Source organism: Somniosus microcephalus, chromosome 24, assembly GCF_052327205.1.
Source record: "Somniosus microcephalus isolate GS21.2 chromosome 24, FLI_Smic_1.0, whole genome shotgun sequence".
In the NCBI taxonomy this organism is placed as follows: domain Eukaryota; kingdom Metazoa; phylum Chordata; class Chondrichthyes; order Squaliformes; family Somniosidae; genus Somniosus; species Somniosus microcephalus.
This window is the reverse complement of record NC_141010.1, coordinates 57,807,243-57,830,632: the sequence shown is the minus strand read 5'-3', so window position 1 is coordinate 57,830,632 and position 23,390 is coordinate 57,807,243. Positions and strand designations below refer to the sequence as shown.

Here is a 23,390-nt window from a genome sequence, read left to right as displayed (position 1 = left end):
ATATTCAGTTTCTGCACCCCAAATGGAAACGGGCCGCTAAACGAGGCTTCCCGCGCCCCGCTTGGGGCGCTGAAACTGAATATCGGCGCGCTAAGGGCCGCAGCGCCACACGCTGCGGCACAGCACGCTGCGGTACTGCAGGCCTTCCTCCCACTGTTAAGGGGGAGGTGCCTGCAACAGCGCGATCCCCGCTCGCGAGTGCCAGCAAATGAGCCCGGCACCAAGGAGAAGTGCCGGGCTCTCGGGAAACAGCCGGCAATGCCACGGGGGGGGGGGGGGGGGGTGGGCGGTGTAGGAGGCTGGGGACGGAGGTGCGGGCAGGCAGGTGCCGAAAAAGCGGCCGGCCGCACCTCCACCTTAACTAGCGCCACTACCGCCACAGGTAGGCCCCTGTGTACCGGTCGCTATTTGCGGCGGGCGCTGAGGAGGCGGGCGCGACCAAATATGGCCATCGGGGCGATAGCGGGGCGCTGTGCACACCGATGACGTCATCGGTGGCGGCGCAGCGCTACAGGCTAACGCCGCCATTAGCGCCCCGCTAAATATCGCGGTAGGTGTGGCCAGTGGCGCAAAAGCCACTGAGTGCCCTCTTTGGGTGCAAACTGGTGGCGCAGCCCACTGAATTTCTAGGCCTAAGAGTCTAAATGGGGTAGAGAAGCAAAGGGATCTAGGGGTACAGATACACAGATCAATAGAAGTAGCAGTGCAAGTTAATAAAGCCATAAAATGTGGAAACAAAGCACTGGGGTTCATTTCTAGAGGAATAGAATTCAAAAGCAGAAAAGTTATAATAAACTTATATAGAACCTTGGCTAGATCACACTTACAGTTCTGATCGCCAGACTACAAAAACTATGTAGAAGCACTGGAGAAAGTGGAAAAATGATTTACAAGGATGATACCAGAACTGAGAGGGTATAACTATCAGGAAAGATTGAACAGGCTGGGGCTCTTTTCTCTAGAAAAGAGAAGATTGAGGGGTGACCTGATAGAGGTCTTTAAAATTATGAAGGGGTTCCAGAGGGTGGACATAGAGAAGATGTTTTCACTTGTGGGGGAGTCCAAAACTAGGGGCCTTAAATATAAGATAGTCACTAATAAATCCAGCAGGGAATTCAGGAGAAACTTTTTGACCCAGAGAGTGGTGAGAATGTGGAACTCGCTGCCACATGGAGTGGTTGAGGCGAATAGCACAGATCAAATCAAATCAAATCAAATCAACTTTTATTGTCATTGTTAGTGCACAAGTGCAGTACAACAAAATGTAGGCTTGCGGCTCCCGAGAGTGTACATTTAAGGGGAAGCTAGATAAGTACATGAATGAGAAAGGAATAGAAAGATATGCTGATGGGGTTAACATAAGAACGTAAGAATTAGGAGCAGGGCAGGAGTAGGCCATTCGGCCCCTCGAGCCTGCTCCGCCATTCAATAAGATCATGGCTGATCTTCGACCTCAACTCCACTTTCCCACCCGATCCCCATATCCCTTGATTCCCCTAGAGTCCAAAAATCTATCTATCTCAGCCTTAAATATACTCAACGACTCAGCATCCACAGCCCTTTGGGGTAGAGAATTGCAAATGAGTGAAGAAATTCCTCCTCATCTCAGTCTTAAATGGCCGGCCCCTGATCCTGAGACTATGCCCCCGAGTTCTAGACTCTCCAGCCAGGGGAAACAACCTCTCAGCATCAACTCTGTCAATCCCCCTTCAGAATATTATATGTTTCAATGAGATCACCTCTCATTCTTCTAAACTCCAGAGTATAGGTCCAATCTTCTCAATCTCTCCTGATAGGACAATCCTCTCATCCCAGGAATCAATCTGTGTTAGATGAAGTGGAGCATGAACACCGGCATAGACCTGTTGTGCCGAATGGCCTGTTCCTGTGCTGTACATTCTGCTAGGGCTGACAATCCATCTAATTTCCCACGGGGGGTCCTGTTTACCCTGGCAGTCCCTGTGAGTATATGAGCTTTAATGCTGTCACCAAAGGGTGAACAATGGTAACATCTGATGCAGGCTTGGCAGTAACTTTGCAGTGAACAACACGGGGAACACACCAGCCCAGCGGGTCTTTTGAAATCTTACTTACTCTCCAGTGCCTTAGTCCAGTTAGCTGCAGCAGCCCACTTCAATCAACCCTCAGGCAAACAGAGCGGGCTGGGTGCCCGGGCCTGAGCCCGCGGCCTGCTCCCTCCCCACAGCACAGCGGCCGGCGGCGGCGCTCTGTCACTTGACGCCAGGCCCATTGTCAGGGCAACCCGGGGGCAGGGCCTAGCAACGACCGTCGCCACACATAGCAACCGGCCGAGGGACAGCCGGTGAGGCCCGGGCCCGGGGGGAGAGACTGGGGGGCCGGGGGCCTAGGGGGGAGAGACTCGGGGGCCGGGGGCCTAGGGGGGAGGAGAGACTCGGGGGCCTGGGGGGGAGGAGAGACTCGGGGGCCTGGGGGGGGAGGAGAGACTCGGGGGCCTGGGGGGGGAGGAGAGACTCGGGGGCCTGGGGGGAGAGAGAGACTCGGGGGCCTGGGGGGGGGGGGGGAGAGAGAGACTCGGGGGCCTGGGGGGGGGGGGGGGGGGAGAGAGAGACTCGGGGGCCTGGGGGGGGGGGGGGGAGAGAGAGACTCGGGGGCCTGGGGGGGGGGGGGGAGAGAGAGACTCGGGGGCCTGGGGGGGGGGGGGGAGAGAGAGACTCGGGGGCCTGGGGGGGGGGGGGGAGAGAGAGACTCGGGGGCCTGGGGGGGGGTGAGAGACTCGGGGGCCTGGGGGGGGGAGAGAGAGACTCGGGGGCCTGGGGGGGGGGGGGGAGAGAGAGACTCGGGGGCCTGGGGGGGGGGGGGAGAGAGAGACTCGGGGGCCTGGGGGGGGGAGAGAGAGACTCGGGGGCCTGGGGGGGGGGGGAGAGAGACTCGGGGGCCTGGGGGGGGGGGGAGAGAGACTCGGGGGCCTGGGGGGGGGGGAGAGAGAGACTCGGGGGCCTGGGGGGGGGGGGAAGAGAGACTCGGGGGCCTGGGGGGGGGGGGAGAGAGACTCGGGGGCCTGGGGGGAGAGAGACTCGGGGGCCTGGGGGGGGGGGGGAGAGAGACTCGGGGGCCTGGGGGGGGGAGAGAGACTCGGGGGCCTGGGGGGGGGGGGGGAGAGAGACTCGGGGGCCTGGGGGGGGGGGGGGAGAGAGACTCGGGGGCCCGGGGGGGGGGGGGGGAGAGAGACTCGGGGGCCGGGGGGGGGGGGGGAGAGAGACTCGGGGGCCGGGGGGGGGGGGGGAGAGAGACTCGGGGGCCGGGGGGGGGGGGGAGAGAGACTCGGGGGCCTGGGGGGGGGAGAGAGACTCGGGGGCCTGGGGGGGGGGGGGGGAGAGAGACTCGGGGGCCTGGGGGGGGGGGGGGGAGAGAGACTCGGGGGCCTGGGGGGGGGGGAGAGAGACTCGGGGGCCTGGGGGGGGGGGGGAGAGAGACTCGGGGGCCTGGGGGGGGGGGGAGAGAGACTCGGAGGCCTGGGGGGGGGGAGAGAGACTCGGAGGCCTGGGGGGGGGTGGAGAGAGACTCGGGGGGGGGGGGGAGAGAGACTCGGGGGCCTGGGGGGGGGGGGAGAGAGACTCGGGGGCCTGGGGGGGGAGAGAGACTCGGGAGCCTGGGGGGGGGGGGGGAGAGAGACTCGGGGGCCTGGGGGGGGGGAGAGAGAGACTCGTGGGCCTGGGGGGGGGGTGGAGAGAGACTCGGGGGCCTGGGGGGGAGAGAGACGCGGGGGGGGGGGGGAAGAGAGACTCGGGGGGGGGGGGGAGAGAGACTCGGGGGCCTGGGGGGTGAGAGAGACTCGGGGGCCTGGGGGGGGGGGGGGAGAGAGACTCGGGGGCCTGGGGGGGGGGGAGAGAGAGACTCGGGGGCCTGGGGGGGGGTGGGGAGAGAGACTCGGGGGGCTGGGGGGGGGGGGGAGAGACTCGGGGGCCTGGGGGGGGGGGGAGAGAGGCTGGGGGGGGGAGAGAGGCTGGGGGGGGGGGGAGAGACTCGGGGGCCTGGGGGGGGGGGGAGAGAGACTGGGGGGGGGGAGAGAGACTCGGGGGCCTGGGGGGGGGGGAGAGAGAGACTCGGGGGGCCTGGGGGGGGGGGAGAGAGAGACTCGGGGGGCCTGGGGGGGGGGGGGAGAGAGACTCGGGGGCCTGCGGGGGGGGGGAGAGAGACTCGGGGGCCTGGGGGGGGGGAGAGAGACTCGGGGGCCTGGGGGGGGGGGAGAGAGACTCGGGGGCCTGGGGGGGGGGGAGAGAGACTCGGGGGCCTGGGGGGGGGGGGAGAGAGACTCGGGGGCCTGGGGGGGGGGGGAGACAGACTCGGGGGCCTGGGGGGGGGGGGGAGAGAGACTCGGGGGCCTGGGGGGGGGGAGAGAGAGACTCGGGGGGCCTGGGGGGGGGGGGAGAGAGAGACTCGGGGGGCCTGGGGGGGGGGGAGAGAGACTCGGGGGCTGGGGGGGGGGGGGGAGAGACTCGGGGGCCTGGGGGGGGGGGGAGAGAGGCTGGGGGGGGTAGAGAGGCTGGGGGGGGGGGGAGAGACTCGGGGGCCTGGGGGGGGGGGGAGAGAGACTGGGGGGGGGGAGAGAGACTCGGGGGCCTGGGGGGGGGGGAGAGAGAGACTCGGGGGGCCTGGGGGGGGGGGAGAGAGAGACTCGGGGGGCCTGGGGGGGGGGGGGAGAGAGACTCGGGGGCCTGCGGGGGGGGGGAGAGAGACTCGGGGGCCTGGGGGGGGGGAGAGAGACTCGGGGGCCTGGGGGGGGGGGAGAGAGACTCGGGGGCCTGGGGGGGGGGGGAGAGAGACTCGGGGGCCTGGGGGGGGGGGGAGAGAGACTCGGGGGCCTGGGGGGGGGGGGAGAGAGACTCGGGGGCCTGGGGGGGTGGAGAGAGACTCAGGGGGCCTGGGGGGGGGGGGGAGAGAGAGACTCGGGGGGCCTGGGGGGGAGGGGAGAGAGACTCGGGGGCCTGCGGGGGGGGGGAGAGAGACTCGGGGGCCTGGGGGGGGGGGGAGAGAGACTCGGGGGCCTGGGGGGGGGGTGAGAGACTCGGGGGCCTGGGGGGGTGGAGAGAGACTCGGGGGCCTGGGGGGGGGGAGGAGAGAGACTCGGGGGCCTGGGGGGGGGGGGAGGAGAGAGACTCGGGGGCCTGGGGGGGGGGGGGGAAGGGGGAGAGAGACTCGGGGGCCTGGGGGGGGGGGAAGGGGGAGAGAGACTCGGGGGCCTGGGGGGGGGGGGAAGGGGGAGAGAGACTCGGGGGGCCTGGTGGGGGGGGGGAAGGGGGAGAGAGACTCGGGGGCCTGAGGGGGGTGGAAGGGGGAGAGAGACTCGGGGGACTTGGGGGGGGGGGGAAGGGGGAGAGAGACTCGGGGGACTGGGGGGGGGAAGGGGGAGAGAGACTCGGGGGCCTGGGGGGGGGGGGAGGGGGAGAGAGACTCGGGGGCCTGGGGGGGGGGGAGGGGGAGAGAGACTCGGGGGCCTGGGGGGGGGGGAAGGGGGAGAGAGACTTGGGGGGCCTGGGGGGGGGGGAAGGGGGAGAGAGGCCTGGGGGGGGGGGGGGAAGGGGGAGAGAGGCCTGGGGAGGGGGGGAAGGGGGAGAGAGGCCTGGGGGGGGGGGGAAGGGGGAGAGAGGCCTGGGGGGGGGGAAGGGGGAGAGAGGCCTGGGGGGGGGGGAAGGGGGAGAGAGACCTGGGCGGGGGGGGGAAGGGGGAGAGAGACCTGGGGGGGGGGGGAAGGGGGAGAGACTCGGGGGCCTGGGGGGGGGGGAAGGGGGAGAGAGACCTGGGGGGGGGGGGAGGGGGAGAGAGACTCGGGGGCCTGGGGGGGGTGAAGGGGGAGAGACTCGGGGGCCTGGGGGGGCGGGGGAAGGGGGAGAGACTCGGGGGCCTGGGGGGGGGGAAGGGGGAGAGACTCGGGGGGCCTAGGAGGGTGGGGGGGAGACTCGGGGGACTCGGGGGCCTAGGAGGGGGGGGGGAGACTCGGGGGCCTAGGAGGAGGGGGGGGGGACACTCGGGGGCCTAGGAGGAGGGGGGGGGAGACTCGGGGGCCTAGGAGGAGGGGGGGGGAGACTCGGGGGCCTAGGAGGAGGGGGGGGGAGACTCGGGGGCCTAGGAGGAGGGGGGGGGAGACTCGGGGGCCTAGGAGGAGGGGGGGGGAGACTCGGGGGCCTAGGAGGAGGGGGGGGGAGACTCGGGGGCCGAGGAGAGGGGGGAGACTCGGGGGCCTAGGGGGGGGGGGAGACTCGGGGGCCTAGCGGGGGGGAGGAGACTCGGGGGCCTAGGAGGGGGGTGGGGGGGGAGACTCGGGGGCCTAGGAGGGGGGGGGGAGAGACTCGGGGGGAGGAGGAGGAGGAGGGGGGGGGAGACTCGGGGGCCTAGGAGGTGGGGGGGGAGACTCGGGGGCCTAGGAGGGGGGGGGGAGACTCGGGGGCCTAGGGGGGGGAGGGGGAGACTCGGGGGCCTGGGGGGGAGAGACTCGGGGGCCTGGGGGGGAGAGACTCGGGGGCCTAGCGGGGGGGGAGAGACTCGGGGGCCTGGGGGGGGGGGGGGAGAGACACGGGGGCCTGGGGGGGGGGGAGAGACTCGGGGGCCTGGGGGGGGGGGGAGAGAGACTCGGGGGCCTGGGGGGAGAGACTCGGGGGCCTGGGGGGGGGGGAGAGACTCGGGGGCCTGGGGGGGGGGGAGAGACTTGGGGGCCTGGGGGGGGGGAGAGACTCGGGGGCCTGGGGGGTGAGGGGGGGAGAGACTCGGGGGCCTGGGGGGGGTGGAGAGACTCGGGGGCCTGGGGGGGGGGGGGGGAGAGACTCGGGGGCCTGGGGGGGTGGAGGAGAGACTCGGGGGCCTGGGGGGGTGGAGGAGAGACTCGGGGGGCCTGGGGTGGGGGGAGACTCGGGGGCCTGGGGGGGGAGGTAGGAGAGACTCGGGGGTGGGGGGGAGGAGAGACTCGGGGGCCTGGGGGGGCGTGGGAGAGAGACTCGGGGGCCGGGGGGAAGAGAGACTCGGGGGCCTGGGGGGGGGGGAGAGAGACTCGGGGGCCTGGGGGTGGGGGGGGAAGAGACTCAGGGGCCTAGGGGTGGGTGGAGAGACTCGGGGGCCTAGGGGGGGGGGAGAGACTCGGGGGCCTGGGGGGGGGGGGAGAGACTCGGGGGCCTGGGGGGGGGGGAAGAGACTCGGGGGCCTGGGGGGGGGAGGAAAGAGACTCGGGGCCGGGGGCCCGGGCCTAGGGGGAAGGGACTCGGGGCCGGGGGCCCGGGCCTAGGGGGAAGAGACTCGGGGCCCGGGCCTAGGGGGGAGAGACTCGGGGCCTGGGCCTAGGGGGGAGAGATTCGGGGCTGGGGGCCTAGGGGGGAAGAGACTCGGGGCCGGGGCCCGAGCCTAGGGGGAGAGACTCGGGGCCCGGGCCTAGGGGGAGAGACTCGGGGCCGGGGCCCGGGGGGTGGAGAGACTCGGGGCCATTCCCGCCGCATCCCCCCGGCTCCAGAAACTTCGGTTTATCAGTCCGCAGTCATACCAGGACAACGTGTATAAAGGGGGCGGCATTAAACAGCGGGCTGGGAGATTGGGGATTGGGTGATGAGATATTGAGTATTGCGTGGGATGGGGAGGTGGTGAGGCAAAATGGGTCAGGAAGCTGGGAGTTGGAATGAGGAGGATGTGGGAGGGAAGGCAAGGTGAATCTGAGGGCAGGTTGAGTGCATCCATGGTAGGGGGAGGAGAGTGGCCAGATGGAGAGGAGGTGGAATGGGTGGAGGCACCGAGTGAGGACTGGCTCCTGCTGAATGGGGCAGTAGGTCATTCATCCAGCCTGGAGCCATCTCTTGGTGTCAAGCACTGCAGGGGATGGGTCCCTGGGTTTGAACTGGAGCAATAACCAGAGTCTGGTACTGGGTCTCCAGCTGTGTGCCAGAGTCAGACCCAGATGCTGGTTCCAGGGCTCTGGCACCTGGCGATTGGTTTGTGTCAGTCTCCAAACTGACTGATGCACTATCTATGTCATAAGATGCTACTAACGTGTGATTCTCCTCCTGTTCCCTCCAGTCACTGTGAATGGAGGAAAACGAGACCCTCGATTTCCTGGCTCTGGAGCGGGAGTTACAGACAGCCTTGGCCCTCGATGAGAAACACAAGCGAGAAAATGATGCAAAATTCAGGGCCATTCATCAGAAAGTGGGATCGTATGAGGAATTCAGGTAATGAGAAATGTAGTGACTCCAAAAGAACGACAAGATTTACATCCAGACATTGTTGATGCTAATACGCTGGGAGGTTTACATAGAAACATAGAAGATAGGAGTAGGCCATTCGGCCCCTCGAGCCTGCTCCACCATTCAATGCGATCATGACTGATCATCCAAATTCAGTACCCTGTCCTGCTTTCTCCCCATATCCCTTGATCCCTTTAGCCTTAAGCAATATATCCAACTCCTTCTTGAATATATTTAATGAATTGGCCGCTACTGCCTTCTGTGGTAGAGAATTCCACAGGTTCACCACTCTCTGGGTGAAGAAATTCCTCCTCATCTCTGTCCTAAATGGCTTACCCCTTATCCTTAGACTGTGACCCCTGGTTCTGAACTCCCCGACCATCGGGAACATCCTTCCTGCATCTCTTACAGCTCTTGTAGAGGGTGTTAGGTTCTTCTGTGGCCATGTCAGGCAATGGTTGCCATCAAACTGGTTTTGGAATGCAGTGTATGGAAATACTAAGAAACTGGTTACTGTCTGTAGCTCACTGGCTTGATGGAAATGAGGCCAGAGGCCCAATAGCGGGTGCACCTTGTGTCTCACCATTCAGGCGCAGGAACAGATAAAAATGGGCGCCCCTGAATTTCTAAGGCATTAGATTTTAAAGTTTTCAAATAATTTTGGGGATACAGTATGTAATTTGAGACATGACATGTGGTAAGTGTAGCAAGCTTGAGAAGAACAGGTGACTTTGGACCTATGGGGGAAAAAATTCAGTATCGCCCCGTTTGGGGTGCCGTTATCGGCCGTGCGCAAAGTTCTAGCGCCTGGCGCTAATTATCGCCTCCGACAGCAAACTTGGCTTTTATCGACCCTGGAGGTGATTGGAGCGCTAAATCAGGCGCTTCACACCTGTCTTAAGGCGCAAAGACCGAGGAGCGAGGTGCTACCTCAGAGCGCTGGTGAAGTAAGGAAGGGCAAATCAAAATGAACCTGCAAAGTGCTGCTCAGTACCCAAAACTCCTTCACACAGCGTTGAATCTCTCCAGAAGTCTCAGTCTCTCTCTCTCTCTCTGTCTCTCAGAATGCGTGGTGCACAAATGTCACCAATAAAAAAAGGCAGGAAGTGGTCGCCTTTAAATAGCGCTCCCCCAGCTCCTTTCTGACTGCAAAACGCTCCCCTCAACCTGTCGTTGCTAGCGGCAGGCGGTAAGGTAGGGGGCGTCACTCACGTCACTCAATATCCGGTCCGGAGCGCTACTGGGGCGTTGCGCACTCGACTGATGTCACGATCTACCAGCGCAAGAGATCGTGCGGCAGTGTTTAGTGCCGCCGCAAAATGTCTAGTTAATTTCGCGAGCGGTGCAAACATCGCCGTGCCCGAGCGCTAGTTGCTTTGCGTCCCATTAGTGCCCTCTTAAGGCGCTAATGGGAGGCGCAAACAACTGAATTTTTCCCCCATGGTTCCCAAAGCTCTCCACCACTGGGGTTTTCCTTAATCTGGGTCTGTTGTAGACTAATTGATAGAGATTGATTGCTATGATTAGTCAACAACTCCATTATCATTGTATCATGCGACTGTCAGGATGGTAGACGGCGAAGTAGATGAACCTCGGTCTTTTTCTAAATAAGGGGGGGGAGGGGAGGAGGGTCCCAGTGGAGAGAAATCTAGAATGCTAAAGAAAAAAGGCAAGGAAGCAGTGCAGGAAAGCGATTGGGGTAAGGATAACCAGATTGTGTCAGGAAGGGACAGAGCGTACAAACAAAGGAGTGCACTAACAAATAGGGTCCGGGTAAGAAACAATGGTAATAAGACAAATAGGGCCATAGTACAAAAAAATTTCAACATGTCTAAAAATGTTAAAAAGACAAATCTAAAAGCATTCGTAATAAGGTAACTAAATTAACAGCGCAAATAGATGTAAACGGATACGATATAATTGCGATTACAGAGACATGGCTGCAGGGTGACAAGGCTGGGAGCTGAATATCCAAGGATATTCGATATTTAGGAAGAACAGGCAAAAAGGAAAAGGGGGTGGGGTGGCGTTGTTAGTAAAGGATGAAATCAGAGCAATAGTGAGAAAGGATATTGGCTCAGAAAATCAAGATGTAGAATCAGTCTGGGTGGAGCTAAGAAGCACCAAGGGGCAGAAAACATTGGTGGGAGTTGTCTATAGGCCTCCAAACAGTAGTGGTAATGTAGGGGACGGCATCAAACAGGAAATTAGAGATGCATGTAACAAAGGTACTACAGTAATCATGGGTGACTTTAATCTACATATAGACTGGCCAAACCAAATTAGCAAAAATACTGTGGAGGATGAATTCCTAGAGTGTGTACGAGATGGTTTTTTAGACCAGTACGTTGAGGAGCCAACTAGGGAACAGGCTATCCTAGGTTGGGTATTGTGCAATGAGAAGGGGTTAATTAATAACCTTGTGTGGGGTCCTTTAGGGAAGAGTGACCATAACATGGTGGAATTCTTCATTTAAGATGGAAAGTGAAGAAGTCCAATCCGAAACTAGGGTCCTAAATCTAAACAAAGGAAACTACGATGGTGTGAGGAGTGAGTTGGCTATGATAGATTGGGGAGCTTCATTAAAAGGCATGACGGTGGATAGGCAATGGCTAACATTTAAGGAACGAATGCATGAATTGCAACAGTTATACATTCCTTTCTGGCGCAAAAACACAAAAGGAAAAGTGGCCCAACCATGGCTAACAAAAGAAATTAAAGATAGTATTAGATCCAAAGAGGAGTCCTATAAAGTTGCCAGAAAAAGTAGCAAGTCTGAGGATTGGGAGCAGTTTAGAGTTCAGCAAAAAAGGACCAAGAGATTGATTAAGAGGGGAAAAATAGAGCATGAGAGTAAACTTGCAAGGAACATAAAAGCGGATTTTAAAAGCTTCTACAAGATGTAAAAAGAAAAAGATTAGTGAAGACAAATGTAGGCCCCTTACAGTCAGAAACGGGAGAATTTATAATGGGGAACAAGGAAATGGCAGAGCAATTAAACAAATACTTTGATTCTGTCTTCACAGCAGAGGACACAAATAACTTCCCAGCAATGCTAGGGAACCAAGAGTCTAATGAGAAGGAGGAATTAAAGGAAATTAGTATTAGTAAAAAAATAGTGCTGGAGAAATTAATGAGACTGAAAGCCAATAAATCCTCAGGGCCTGATAATCTGCATCCCAGAGTACTAAAATAGGTAGCCATGGATATAGTGGATGCATTGGTTGTCATCTTCCAAAATTCTATAGATTATGGAACAGTTCCTGCAGATTGGAGGTTGGCAAATGTAACCCTACTATTTAAAAAGGAGGGAGAGAGAAAACAGGGAACTACAGACCGGTTAGCCTAACATCAGTAGTAGGGAAAATGCTAGAGTCTATTATAAAGGATGTAATAACAGGACACTTAGAAAATATCAACGGGATTAGACAAAGTCAACATGGATTTATGAAAGGGAAATCGTGTTTGACAAACCTACTGGAGTTTTTTGAAGTTGTAACTGGTAGAATAGATAAGTGAGAACCAGTGGATGTGGTGCATTTGGATTTTCAGAAGGCCTTTGATAAACTCCCACATAAGAGGTTAGTGTGCAAAATTAAAGTGCATGGGATTGGGGGTAATATACTGGCATGGATTGAAAATTGGTTGACAGACAGGAAACAGTAGGAATAAATGGGTCTTTTCAGGGTGGCAGGCGGTGACTAGTGGGGTACCGCAGGGATCAGTGCTTGGGCCCCAGCTATTCACAATATATATCAATGATTTGGATGAGGGAACCAAATGTAATATTTCCAAGTTTGCTGACAACACGAAACTAGGTGGGATTGTGAGTTGTGAGGAGGATGCAAAGAGGCTTCAAGGCGATTTAGGCAAGTTGAGTGAGTGGGCAAATACATGGCAGATGCAGTATAACGTGGATAAATGTGAAGTTATCCATTTTGGTAGGAAAAACAGAAAGGCAGAGTATTATTTAAATGGTGATAGATTGGGAAATGTTGATGTACAGAGGGACCTGGGTGTCCTTGTACACCAGTCACTGAAAGCAAACATGCGGGTGCAGCAAGCAGTTAGGAAGGCAAATGGTATGTTGGCCTTCATTGCAAGAGGATTTGAGTACAGGAGCAAGGATGTCTTCCTACAGTTATACAGGGCCTTGGTGAGACCACACCTGGAGTACTGTGTGCAGTTTTGGTCCCCTTACCTAAGAAACGATATACTTGCCATAGAGAGAGTGCAACGAAGGTTCACTAGACTGATTCCTGGGATGGCAGGAGTGTCGTATGAGGAGAGATTGGGTCGACTAGGCCTGTATTCACTAGAGTTTGGAAGAATGCGAGGGGATCTCATTGAAACGTATAAAATTCTGAGAGGGCTAGACAGACTGGATGCAGGGAGGATGTTTCCCCTGGCTGGGGGTGTCTAGAATGAGGGGTCACAGTCTCAGGATATGGGGTAGGACATTTAGGACTGAGATGAGGAGAAATTTCTTCACTCAGAGGGTGGTGAACCTGTGGAATTCTCTACCACAGAAGGCTGTGGAGGCCAAGTCACTGAATATATTTAAGAAGGAGATCGATAGATTTCTAGACGCAGAAGGCATCAAGGGGTATGGGGAGAGAGCGGGAATATGGTATTGAGATAGAGGATCAGCCATGATCATATTGAATGGTGGAGCAGGCTCGAAGGGCCGAATGGCCGACTCCTGCTCCTATTTTTCTGTTTTCTGTCTAGCGATACCTATGTTTGCATGTGTGGGCAGGTGTTAGAACCCTCTGTTTTGGCCAAGTTAGTTGGTCCAACATGGCCTTGCCGAGCCCCAACGAAAGTCCTTCCTCCCATTCCCAGCATGTGTGAGTGAGGTGAACACCATTAATGAAAAGTGCTCACCCCCAAAAACAGCCGAGTTGTTGATGGGGACAGCGCTGACAGCTCTCTCTGTCAGAGCACACGCTTCCCATCCTATTCAGGAAGTGCGGTACTGTGAGGCATGTCGTGACTGGGAGGGGAGAGCGCTGTGGGAAGTGGGTATCAGACGTGTCTGCTCGGACTGAGGGAGCTGGCAGCACCATCTGTTTTACCCCCCACTGGCAGATTAGCTGTTTCTGCTGGTAAGATTTTGGAAATGAGTACGTTTCATTATTGGGTTCACCCTCTCTCCCTGTGTTCTAACTTATTTTTGGTAATTATACCAGAAAGCTATTTTCTCCTCCCCCCCCCCCCCCCCCCCCCTCCCTCCCTCTGCCTCCCCACACCAGGAGGTTAGACATTAGAGGGCATGAAGCGTCTGTAACACTCAGCTCTTTAAATGTAATTAGCAACCAAAGTACTGGCCTACTGAGTTTTTCCAGCATTTTCTGTTATTTTGGATTTCCAGCATCTGCAGTATTTTGCTAGCGTACAAAGTACAGTTAGATTGGCCCAGAATTTGCTGGAGTGGGGCATAGTTTGTTAGATTTTTTTCTCATCCTTCAGCTCAAAAATATTTTGCACCACAGATTGGAAGACGTTCCAAAGTGCTTAACAGCCAATGAAGTACTTTTTGAAGTGTAGTAACTGTTGTAATGTAGGAAACGCGACAGCCAATTTGCGTACAGCAAACCCCCACAAACAGCACTGTGATAATGACCAGATAATCGGATTTAGTGATGTTGATTGAGGGATAAATCTTGGCCAGGACTTTGCTGGAAGTGCAAGCTGATAACGGTGTGACAGTGGCAGCGGGGCATCTGGGACTTTGGTGAATGACTGGACCAACCGTCTATCTCCTTAACCAATTCAGTTTAAGGGTAGAGGAATAAACAGAGGAATGACTGAGAAGGAAATAGGGTGAATTAGAGTCAAATCAGGTGCAGAAAGAGAAATAAAGCGAGGGAAAGTAAAATTGGATTAAGGGAGAGGAAAAAAAAAGAGACAGAAAGGAAAAATAAGAAAAAAATGTAAAAAATTAAAATTTTAAATTTTAAAAATCTGTAAGAAGAATTTACTACCTGCAGGAATGAGACTCCACCATTTAAATTGTTCCCTTTCTGGGACGGAGAGATTGATTGGGTATGCATTAACAATTATCACGTCGTTAAAAGGGTACTTGCACTGTTAAGTATGAGCCCTATCTTTCTGCGGTGAGTTTAATGGACAATTAATATGCAAATCGAGAATGTTCTTAAAAATAATGGGGAAGCGAAGCGAATGGCGTAGATCGACCAGCAAGTTCTGGAGATACGCAACTCACGACGTATCTCTTCCCTGCACTTGCTGGGCGATTTGTGCATTAATATCGGCGTGCGTCGTGAACTCGCCGTTATTTTTGCAGGAAGATTTGGCCCAATAATTAGAAAAATCCTGCTCCAAAGGACTCCTCTGTGAAGCCCAGCTGCGCAACGCTCGATGCAAGTGGAGCTGGCATCAGGCAGTTGAAACACATCCACTCACCCTGCGCTTTCACCGAGGTCAAGAGCTTTTGTTTTACATTTAAAGCAGCCCAGGCAATGTTTAGTTACGTTCAGTGTTGTCCGAGGCTTCATATGTTGAACTTAATTTGAATTCCACCCTCACTTTAGAATTCTGTGTCCCTGCCTAAACAAATCACTCCACCAGAGCCAGGCTACGCTTCATTACTGACAACCTGAGACAGCTCCCATTGTTCGCTCCTGAACTGTTAATTGAATCTTCAGCCTGATGAAAATATTCATAATGCATTTGAATATGCAGTAGAAATCAGTGGATGACGTAGCGAGGGTTAATAATTCCCGTTTAATTTTGCCACCCACGACTTTCCTTTTATTTTTAAAATGATTCCAAAGGCACTGGGTAGAAATTTGTCTTGGGTGGGAGTTTAGAATGGGCGGAATTGCACCGGCCGCTTGATGTATGCCGCACCTGACATTCAGCTCCATTGACTTCAACGGAACTGAATATCGGGTGGGGCGTATAAGAGGCGGGCGGCCCAGGCGATACCGCCCAATCTGCGTTTTCGTCCAAGTTGAATTTCTATCCCACTGTGCTTTGTACTGAGAAGATAACCCAAATGGGAACTAATTGGACCCCCACCGCTCTTTGTTGTTGCAGTCAGGCTGGGGGTTTCTACAGCATCCTAATTGACTTGTATTCTTTTCAAATGAGGCATGGACCTCCCCACCCCATTCCGTCTCCTGTTCTCCCAGGCACATTCACTCGTGCTGGAGCAGTTTCACAGGCGTCAGCAGCCCTCTGATCTCTTCTCCAAGTGTGAGATTCTAGACAGCGAGTGTCTAGCAGCTATTCATCCATGGGAGTCAGCTGAAATCTGTCCCCACCTGACGTCCACACAGACACCCCCCGCCCCCCCCCCCCCCCCCCCCCCCGCCAGCAAAAGTGTTACTGGATAGCGATCAGGAGCAGGAACTCCATTCACTGGAGAAGGGTTCAAACATCGGCACAGACTGAAAATTAGGAAGTTGGGAGTAAGGCATAGGAAGTCAGGATGAACTTCTTCACTCAAAGGGGAATAGAAGTACAGAATAGATTACCTGGGAAAATCATTGAATTGGATGGGATCAAGATGTAATAAAGTTCACTTTTGGAGGCGAGAAGGGATTGAGAGACATGGCGAGATGGTGAGGAGGTAGGATTATTCTATCTAAAAAGGACATTTTAAACTTAAAAGCCTGATCCTGTTCATAAACAATCTTATGCTAGTCCCTGGCTAATTGCTGCCCATTGCTACCTCAGCAGAACCCACACTAGGAACGAACCCTGTGACCTTCATGGTCTGTGTGGCTCAATACTGAACTTCCTAGTGCCCTTACCCGCAGAGCACCATGAGGCTTCTAATGGGAAATGACAAGTCAGAAGAGTAGGGCAGCACGGTGGCATAGTGGTTAGCACTGTTGCCTCACAGCGCCAGGGACCCGGGTTCGAATCCGGCCTCGGGTGACTGTCTGTGTGGAGTTTGCACATTCTCCCCGTGTTTGCGTGGGTTTCCTCCGGGTGCTCCGGTTTCCTCCCACAGTCCAAAGATGTGCGGGTTAGGTTGATTGGCTATGATAAATTGACCCTTAGTGTTAGGGGGATTAAATACGTGGGGTTACGGGGATAGGGTGGGATATGTGTTGGTGTAGGGGTTACGGGGAATCGGGTGGGATATGTGTCGGTGCAGGCTCGATGGGCCGAAATGGCCTCTATCTGCACTGTGGGGTTTCTGTGATTCTGTGTGAGAGAAGAATCGTAACGAACGAAACCAATGTTTCTACTTGGTGTTCTGTAGGGATATTGTGCTGGCATCGCACCTGAAACCCCTGGACTTGCGAGACAAGTTAGGAGCAAGGAATCAACCCTGGAATACATGTGCCAGGCCAACGAGCACAAAGGACAGTGTTCAGGTGGGACTCTCCAAGGTTAGTGGTTAATGGTCTAAATATGTACTGTACAGCACAGAAGGAGGCCATTCAGCCCATCGAGTCTGCACTGACTATTTCGAAGAGCAATCCAGTCAGTCCCACTCCCCCGCTCTTTCCCTATATCCCTGCAATTTTTTTCCTTCAAGTATTTATCCAGTTCCCCTTTGAAGGCTGCTATTAGGTGGGTTCTGTGGACAAGGAAGGGCGGGAGTCAGAGTCAGTGGCATCCTGAACACGACGTTAGAACGCTGCATCTCCTGAGCTTTACAACCCATTTCCCTTGAGTATAGAAGAGTGTTTAAGATGATTAAAGGATTTGATAGGGGAGATAGTGAGAAACTATTCCCTCTGGTGGGGGGAGTCCAGAACAAGGGGGCATCACCTTAAACTAAGAGCCAGGCCATTCAGGGGTGATGTCAGGAAGCACTTCTTCACACAAAGGGTGGTGGAAATCTGGAACTCTCTCCCCCAAAAAGCTGTTGAGGCTGGGGGTTAATTGAAAATGTCAAAACTGAGATGGATAGATTTTTGTTAGACAGGGGTATTAAGTGATACAGAACCAAGGAGGGTAAATGGAGTTAAGATACAGATCAGCCATGATCTAATCGAATGGCGGAACAGGCTCGAGGGGCTTAATGGCCTCCTCCTGTTCCTATGTTTCGTTCCCTCACTTCAAGCCCTTGTTGGTTGTGTGACGCAGGGAGCATCAATGTGAGCTTGTGAACTTCGAGCAGGAGTCACCAAATAATATAATAGCAAAATACTGCGGATGCTGGAAATCTGAAATAACAACAGAAAATGCTGGAAATACTCAGCAGGCCAGGCAGCATCTGTGGAGAGAGAAACAGGGTTAACGTTTCAGGTCTGGGACCCTTCATCAGAACTGGAAAAAGCTGGAGATGTATCCTCGCCAATAGTCTCACCAACTTAGATCAGGGGTGCCTGATCCACACAGCTCAGTACCACATTGGGAGAGCGGAGTATCTCGCTGCAGTTCTGCATTTCCCATCATATAAACTCCAATTGGTTTTATGTTTAACAAAAAATAACTCCCCTCAAACTATATTTTCTACGTCATTTCTAAACTCATCAAACTCCTCAGTGGCGTACACTGGCACCCGAGCAAGAGGGGAAGCTGCTAACCCATGGCCAGTGTGTTTTAACCAGGCACCAGGAAGTGTGCAAGGGTAGGCCAGAGTGAGTGGCCTGAGTGTGCAAAGGCAGCTGATAACGAGCAGGAGCAAGTGAGAGTAACTGGCCTGTGTGTGCAAGGGCAGGTGAGGTGTTGCTTGAGACTGCAAAGGAAACTGAGGGTAACTGGCATGTGTTTACTCTTCTCTCCTTATCTTCCTGTGCAGGGAAGGCAGTCTAAAGAGGCCATAAATATAAGATAGTCACTAATAAATCTAATGGGGAATTCAGGAGAAAGCTCTTTACCCAGAGAGTGGTTAGAATGTGGAACTTGCTAACACATGAGGGAGAAAGGAAAAGAATGATATGTTGATGGGAGTAGATGAAGGGTGGGAGGAGGCTCGTGTGGCGCATGGACTGGTTGGGTCAAATGGCCTGATTCTATATGTAAATACTGTATAAAAATTCCCTGTGGGGAGACAGTCGGTGCTAATCAGTGTCCTGTCACTTCATGCATGACATGTACCGGGCCTCTAATAGAATCATAGAATGGTCACAGCACAGAAGGAGGCCATTCGGCCCGTCGAGCCCGTGCCGGCTCTCTGCAAGAGCACCTCAGCTAGTCCCACTCCCCCGCCCTTTCCCCGTAGCCCTGCAAATGTTTTTCCTTCAGGTACTTATCCAATTCCCTTTTGAAAGCCACGATTGAGTCTGCCTCTCAGGCAGTGCATTCCAGATCCTAAACATTCACTGCATAAAAAAGTTTTTCCTCATGTCTGCCAATCACCTTAAATCTGTGTCCTCTGGTTCTTTACCCTTCTGCCAATGGGAACAGTTTCTCTCTGTCTAGACCCCTCATGATTTTGAACACCTCTATCAAATCTCCCCTCAACCATGATCAGCCATGATCTTATTGAATGGCAGAGCAGGCTCAAGGGGCCGTATGGCCTACTTCTGATCTTACTTCTTATGTTCTTCTTTGCTCTAAGAAGAACAACTCCAACTTCTCCAGTCTATCCACGTAACTGAAGTCCTTCATCCCTGGAACCATTCTAGTAAATCTCTTCTGCACCCTCTCCAAGGCCTTCACATCCTTCCTAAAGTGCGGTGCCCAGAATTGGACACAGTACTCCAGTTGAGGCTGAACCAGTGTTTTATAAAGGTTCATCATAACTTCCTTGCTTTTGTACTCAATTCAATTCAATTCAAATGCTTTATTGGCATGAAAGTTTACAGAGAACCATATTGCCTCTGTTTATGAAGTCCGGGATCCCGTATGCTTTTTTAACCGCTTTCTCAACCTTCCCTGTCACCTTCAATGATTTGTGCACATATACCCCCAGGTCTCTCCTTTAGAATTGTACCCTCTAGTTTATATTGCCTCTCCTCGTTCTTCCTACCAAATGTATCACTTTGCACTTTTCTGCATTAAATTTCATCTGCCACATATCCGCCCATTCCACCAGCCTGTCTATATCCTCTTGAAGTCTATCACTGTTCACTATACTTCCAAGTTTTGTGTTGTCTGCAAATTTTGAAATTGTGCCCAAGTCCAAGTCATTAATATATGTCAAGAAAAGCAGTGGTCCTGGTGCCGCCCCCTGGGGAACCCCACTATGTACCTTCCTCCAGTGATACTGTAGTGTCATTAAATAAGAGCCTTTTCGGGAGCACCACTGCCTTTTCTAAATCACCATTTGTAGCTATCCTGCTCTCCCTCCCTTTCCCCTCTGCAAATCTGTGTCATTTCCGAGCCCCACTCTTTTTTAACCCTCTCCTGACCATTTTCGTCTCGCTCACAAAATAGATCACAAGAAAGCCCATCGGCTCGAAAAAGCTACAGTCCCCTCTCGGCATGTGGCTGTATCTTAAATAATACCAGGGCTGTCCCCTCCCCTCCCCTCCACTGCACTACCTCGTCTATTCCATGTGTCGCTCACTCTTTGTGTGAAGCACTTCCTGATATCAGTCCTGAGTTTACCCTTTGCTCCTTTGACCCTGTGCCCCCTTTCCTACTGCCCATTTAATTTAAGTAGAGTTCTGGGTTTGCCTTTTCTGTACAGTTACTATCCTCCACACAGTCCCCTCCCAGTTACCTTTCCCAGCTTGTGTTCAGTCTTTCGTCCTAACTTACTTTTCTCCCTCTGTTCCTTTTGCCACTTCAATTTTCCATTCTTGTGTTTGCGTTTAATTTCCATTTCAGTTTAGCGTTTTGTAATTTCTATTTTAGTCTTACTTGCATCTTACCCTTTTCCTGAGCCAGAATTTGCTTCATAATCCCCACCCTTGTCTCGATCCTTGTTTTGTGACAATTCCACCCCCCCCTCCACTCCCCCCTGCTGAAGTCCAGTCTCTAGGAGAGTGCACAGCAGCCACGGGGCAGTTGCAATTTTCTGGGCAACAGATAGACAGAGCACGAGCAGACCCACCAAGGACGTGTACACAAGTTGCCTCTTTCTGTTGTGCTGAAAGACTCGTGCCTGTTCCCTTCAGTATATTTTCTTGCTCGTGCGGACAATCTCTCCCCATGTGCTATACCCCAGGCGCTCTCTTGGGGGGGGGGGGGGGGAAATGCAAACTCCAGCAGCTGCACAGTGCCTGGCAGGAGGTATTTTCCTAAAGTACAGAGCAGCCCATTGTGGAAGTAAGGCAGGCTAGCTTTGGGCGGTAGCCCTATCTGCCTTACTGGGGCTCATTTTTGTTCCGGGGTGGCGTGGGGGTGAATTTCCTCGGCGATTCACCCCTTCGCTGCCTAACATCGACAGAAGTGCCAAACATCCACGACAGAGAATCCCTGAGGAGATTCACCCCCAATATTTAATGTAAGACACACTGTGCATAAGATGGTCAGAGGCTACAGTTCCTGAACTTTTACAGTTTCATCAAAATGGACCATTGAGTTTCTGTAGATGTCCTCTGATTATAGGCTTCTACCAAAACAGTTGGGTCTGTTTGTAACGGTAATGTGAGATTTAAGGCTTTTAACCGGGTGAGCGCTGACATCGAGGGAAGCAAGGCGTGTGCTGGTGTGTGACCTTAACGCTGTCAGTGGAAGTGCAGTGTATCGGTACTCGGATGCTACCTACCATGGAGTGGGTAAGATGCAGTTGCGTTCCCATGGTTACCCATGTGGTGGCTTCCCAAAATTGGGGACCAGGGTTATCTCGCAGGGAGGGAGAATGTCCCCATACTGCCCTCCAGCGCCTCCTAACAGCTGGTTACTGGGCAGCATTGAGATACGCTGGATCAGGTGGCCTGGTGTGAAGGAGCTGAATTACTTCAGTAATCATATCAAATTGCTGTGTGCATGTTAGTCCAGCCCCTACACCGTTGGGCTCAGAAAATCCTCCCCCCTGGTTCCCTCGGTTGGAGCAGTCACTGTTTTTTGTGAATTTTGTGCCCATCAAGGTGAGGGCTGTTACGCTGGTCCAAGCAACACTTTCAGATACCCAGTGTTAAGATTAATTACTCCCAGGTCAGGTCTGGCACGATTCTTTGCAGAGTAGAGCTCCCTCTGCACTGCTCCAACAGTGTGCTTCAGCCCTACCCTCAGAGGAACAGCTCTGCCTTAACTAGTGTGGCATTTCCCAGGCCTCTGAGTGACGGGCATGTTTTTTGCTATGGCCCACATCTCCTCAGAACTGAGTTAAGACTGTCCAACTCATGTCACCAAAGCACGCGCTATTGAAACACCATTGTTTGGAAACACCGTCACATTGCTGATGTTGATTTAGGTTGAAGCCAGTGTCACATTATCTCTTCCCAAACTGCAGCACCCAAATTCCCAGCCGAAGACAGCAGCTGAGTTTAGCCGAGACTGGAGAAGATGCTACAGTACCGAGCCAGAGAAGTACGCCTTCCTTCTCAACCTAGGCGCCCAGCTTTTGGGCGACATCTTCCATGCTGAAATTGGATTTGGACTTCTCGGTGAGTTCCTCGTCATCCTTTGTGATCATTTCCAACTGACAGACAGCCAGGCTGTTTACCAGATCCTGCTGCACCTGTCCCAAACCCAACGGTTCGGCCTGAACGTGGATTTCCTGAGCGGCAGAGAGAGAGAGAAAGGCCTGAGGTTATTTCAGAGGCTGCGGCAGGAGCTGGATAGCACCCTGTGGCTGGGCAGCGAGGCAGAGCTGGAAGCTGTACAGGAAGCTGCAAAAGAGGAGCGTGCTGCAGGGGAGCCAATAAATGTGGCAACGCTACAGCAATTAATGGAAGCATACAAGTTCAGCTAGTCGCCCCTTCGCAGCTCTGAAAGACTCTTTCCCCTTTCACACTCTCTTGTGATTCCCCCTGCACTTCGGACAGAGCAAAATGAGCATTTTACTAAACGGGAGGGCCAGTCCGAGGGGCAGTATAAGAACATAAAAAATCGGAGCAGGAGTAGGCCCCTCGAGCCTGCTCCGCCATTCAATAAGGTCATAGCTACATCAACACTTTCCTGCCCTATCCCCATATCCCTGGATTCCCTTTGTGCCCAAAAATCTATCGATCTCAGTCCTGAATATACTCAGTGACTGAGCATCCACCGCCCTCTGGGGGAGAGAATTCCAAAAATTCACAGTATTTTTGGTTCAAGGTAATTCCCCCGCCATCTGATTCCGGGCCCCGATTCCCCGGCTCCTCTCCGGGCCCCGATTCCCCGGCTCCTCTCCGGGCCCCGATTCCCCGGCTCCTCTCCGGGCCCCGATTCCCCGGCTCCTCTCCGGGCCCCGATTCCCCGGCTCCTCTCCGGGCCCCGATTCCCCGGCTCCTCTCCGGGCCCCGATTCCCCGGCTCCTCTCCGGGCCCCGATTCCCCGGCTCCTCTCCGGGCCCCGATTCCCCGGCTCCTCTCCGGGCCCCGATTCCCCGGCTCCTCTCCGGGCCCCGATTCCCCGGCTCCTCTCCGGGCCCCGATTCCCCGGCTCCTCTCCGGGCCCCGATTCCCCGGCTCCTCTCCGGGCCCCGATTCCCCGGCTCCTCTCCGGGCCCCGATTCCCCGGCTCCTCTCCGGGCCCCGATTCCCCGGCTCCTCTCCGGGCCCCGATTCCCCGGCTCCTCTCCGGGCCCCGATTCCCCGGCTCCTCTCCGGGCCCCGGCTCCCACTCTCCAGCCTGGTTTATGTGGTCAGAGTAGAGCTCGTACATCCCACGCCTGCGTGGATCGGTCGGCTCCAGCACCTTCTGCTGTTCCCGATTCTGCAGGTGGCTGGAACGCTTGGTTGAGATGTTACTCTGGAAATTCCTCACCGGGGCTCTTAAGAGGAGAGGGCATTTGGGAGCAGCTGTTCCCCAGTCTGGGAGGGTCCTGTACATCAGTCAGAGTCCTGGGCCCTCTCCCAGACCAGCCCTGTTCTGAGGCTCCAGGTGGGGAGTGGGAGTGGGATCCTGCTGACTCTGGGATTGTGGTCTGTGGGAGGGTGGGTGTTAGTTAGTGACTGAGACAGAGTCCTGCTGGTTAGGGGCCGATGCTGGGGTTTATATTGTGTTAACAACGTGTTAACCCTAACAGAATACACCGCCCTTGGGATACGTTCATAATGGCTGTTGAACGTTCACTCCGAACATTAGCACCTCTGAGTCTGTTGTTATTTTTTACATGAATAAACTTTCTGAAATTAATAAAAAATGTATTAATCCCTAACTGCTTCTGTTTAATTTTTTACAGCCTTTTTGTGCAAATTTTCCACTAATGAAGATGGG

The 23,390-nt window shown here is 55.0% G+C and overlaps 2 protein-coding genes across 6 annotated transcripts in view; one reads left to right on the top strand and one right to left on the bottom strand.

The window, feature by feature from the left end:
- The window catches only part of LOC147101493 (uncharacterized), a 49,530-nt gene extending 47,345 nt beyond the window's left edge, over positions 1–2,185 (bottom strand). For 3 of the 4 annotated variants that reach the window (XR_015073483.1, XR_015073482.1, XR_015073485.1), the window contains exon 1: positions 2,095–2,185. The gene's annotated coding sequence lies outside the window, so the exon portion shown is untranslated. The remainder of the gene's footprint in view (positions 1–2,094) is intronic. The other variant, XM_085966634.1, reaches the window with a different exon arrangement.
- On the top strand, positions 1,808–23,331 carry dnaaf19 (dynein axonemal assembly factor 19). Of its 2 annotated transcripts, none has more exons than XM_085966632.1 (4): positions 1,808–1,961; positions 8,035–8,186; positions 16,444–16,573; positions 21,481–23,331. In XM_085966632.1, the coding sequence occupies exons 2-4, from the start codon at positions 8,044–8,046 to the stop codon at positions 21,940–21,942; spliced, it is 735 nt and encodes a 244-aa protein (XP_085822758.1). In that variant the 5' UTR covers positions 1,808–1,961; positions 8,035–8,043; the 3' UTR covers positions 21,943–23,331. The 2 variants fall into 2 exon arrangements, with proteins under 2 accessions (XP_085822758.1, XP_085822759.1); XM_085966633.1 differs by lacking the exon at positions 1,808–1,961 and adding an exon at positions 2,235–2,323.
- The last annotated feature ends 59 nt before the right edge of the window (positions 23,332–23,390 follow it).

Excerpts from the sequence above, each read along its gene's own strand:
- dnaaf19 (XM_085966632.1), top strand. The coding sequence starts at position 8,044 with ATGGAGGAAAACGAGACCCTCGATTTCCTGGCTCTGGAGCGGGAGTTA. Across the intron at positions 8,187-16,443 it reads GGATCGTATGAGGAATTCAG|GGATATTGTGCTGGCATCGC; the intron begins GTAATGAGAAAT and ends GGTGTTCTGTAG. Across the intron at positions 16,574-21,480 it reads TTCAGGTGGGACTCTCCAAG|CACCCAAATTCCCAGCCGAA; the intron begins GTTAGTGGTTAA and ends CCCAAACTGCAG.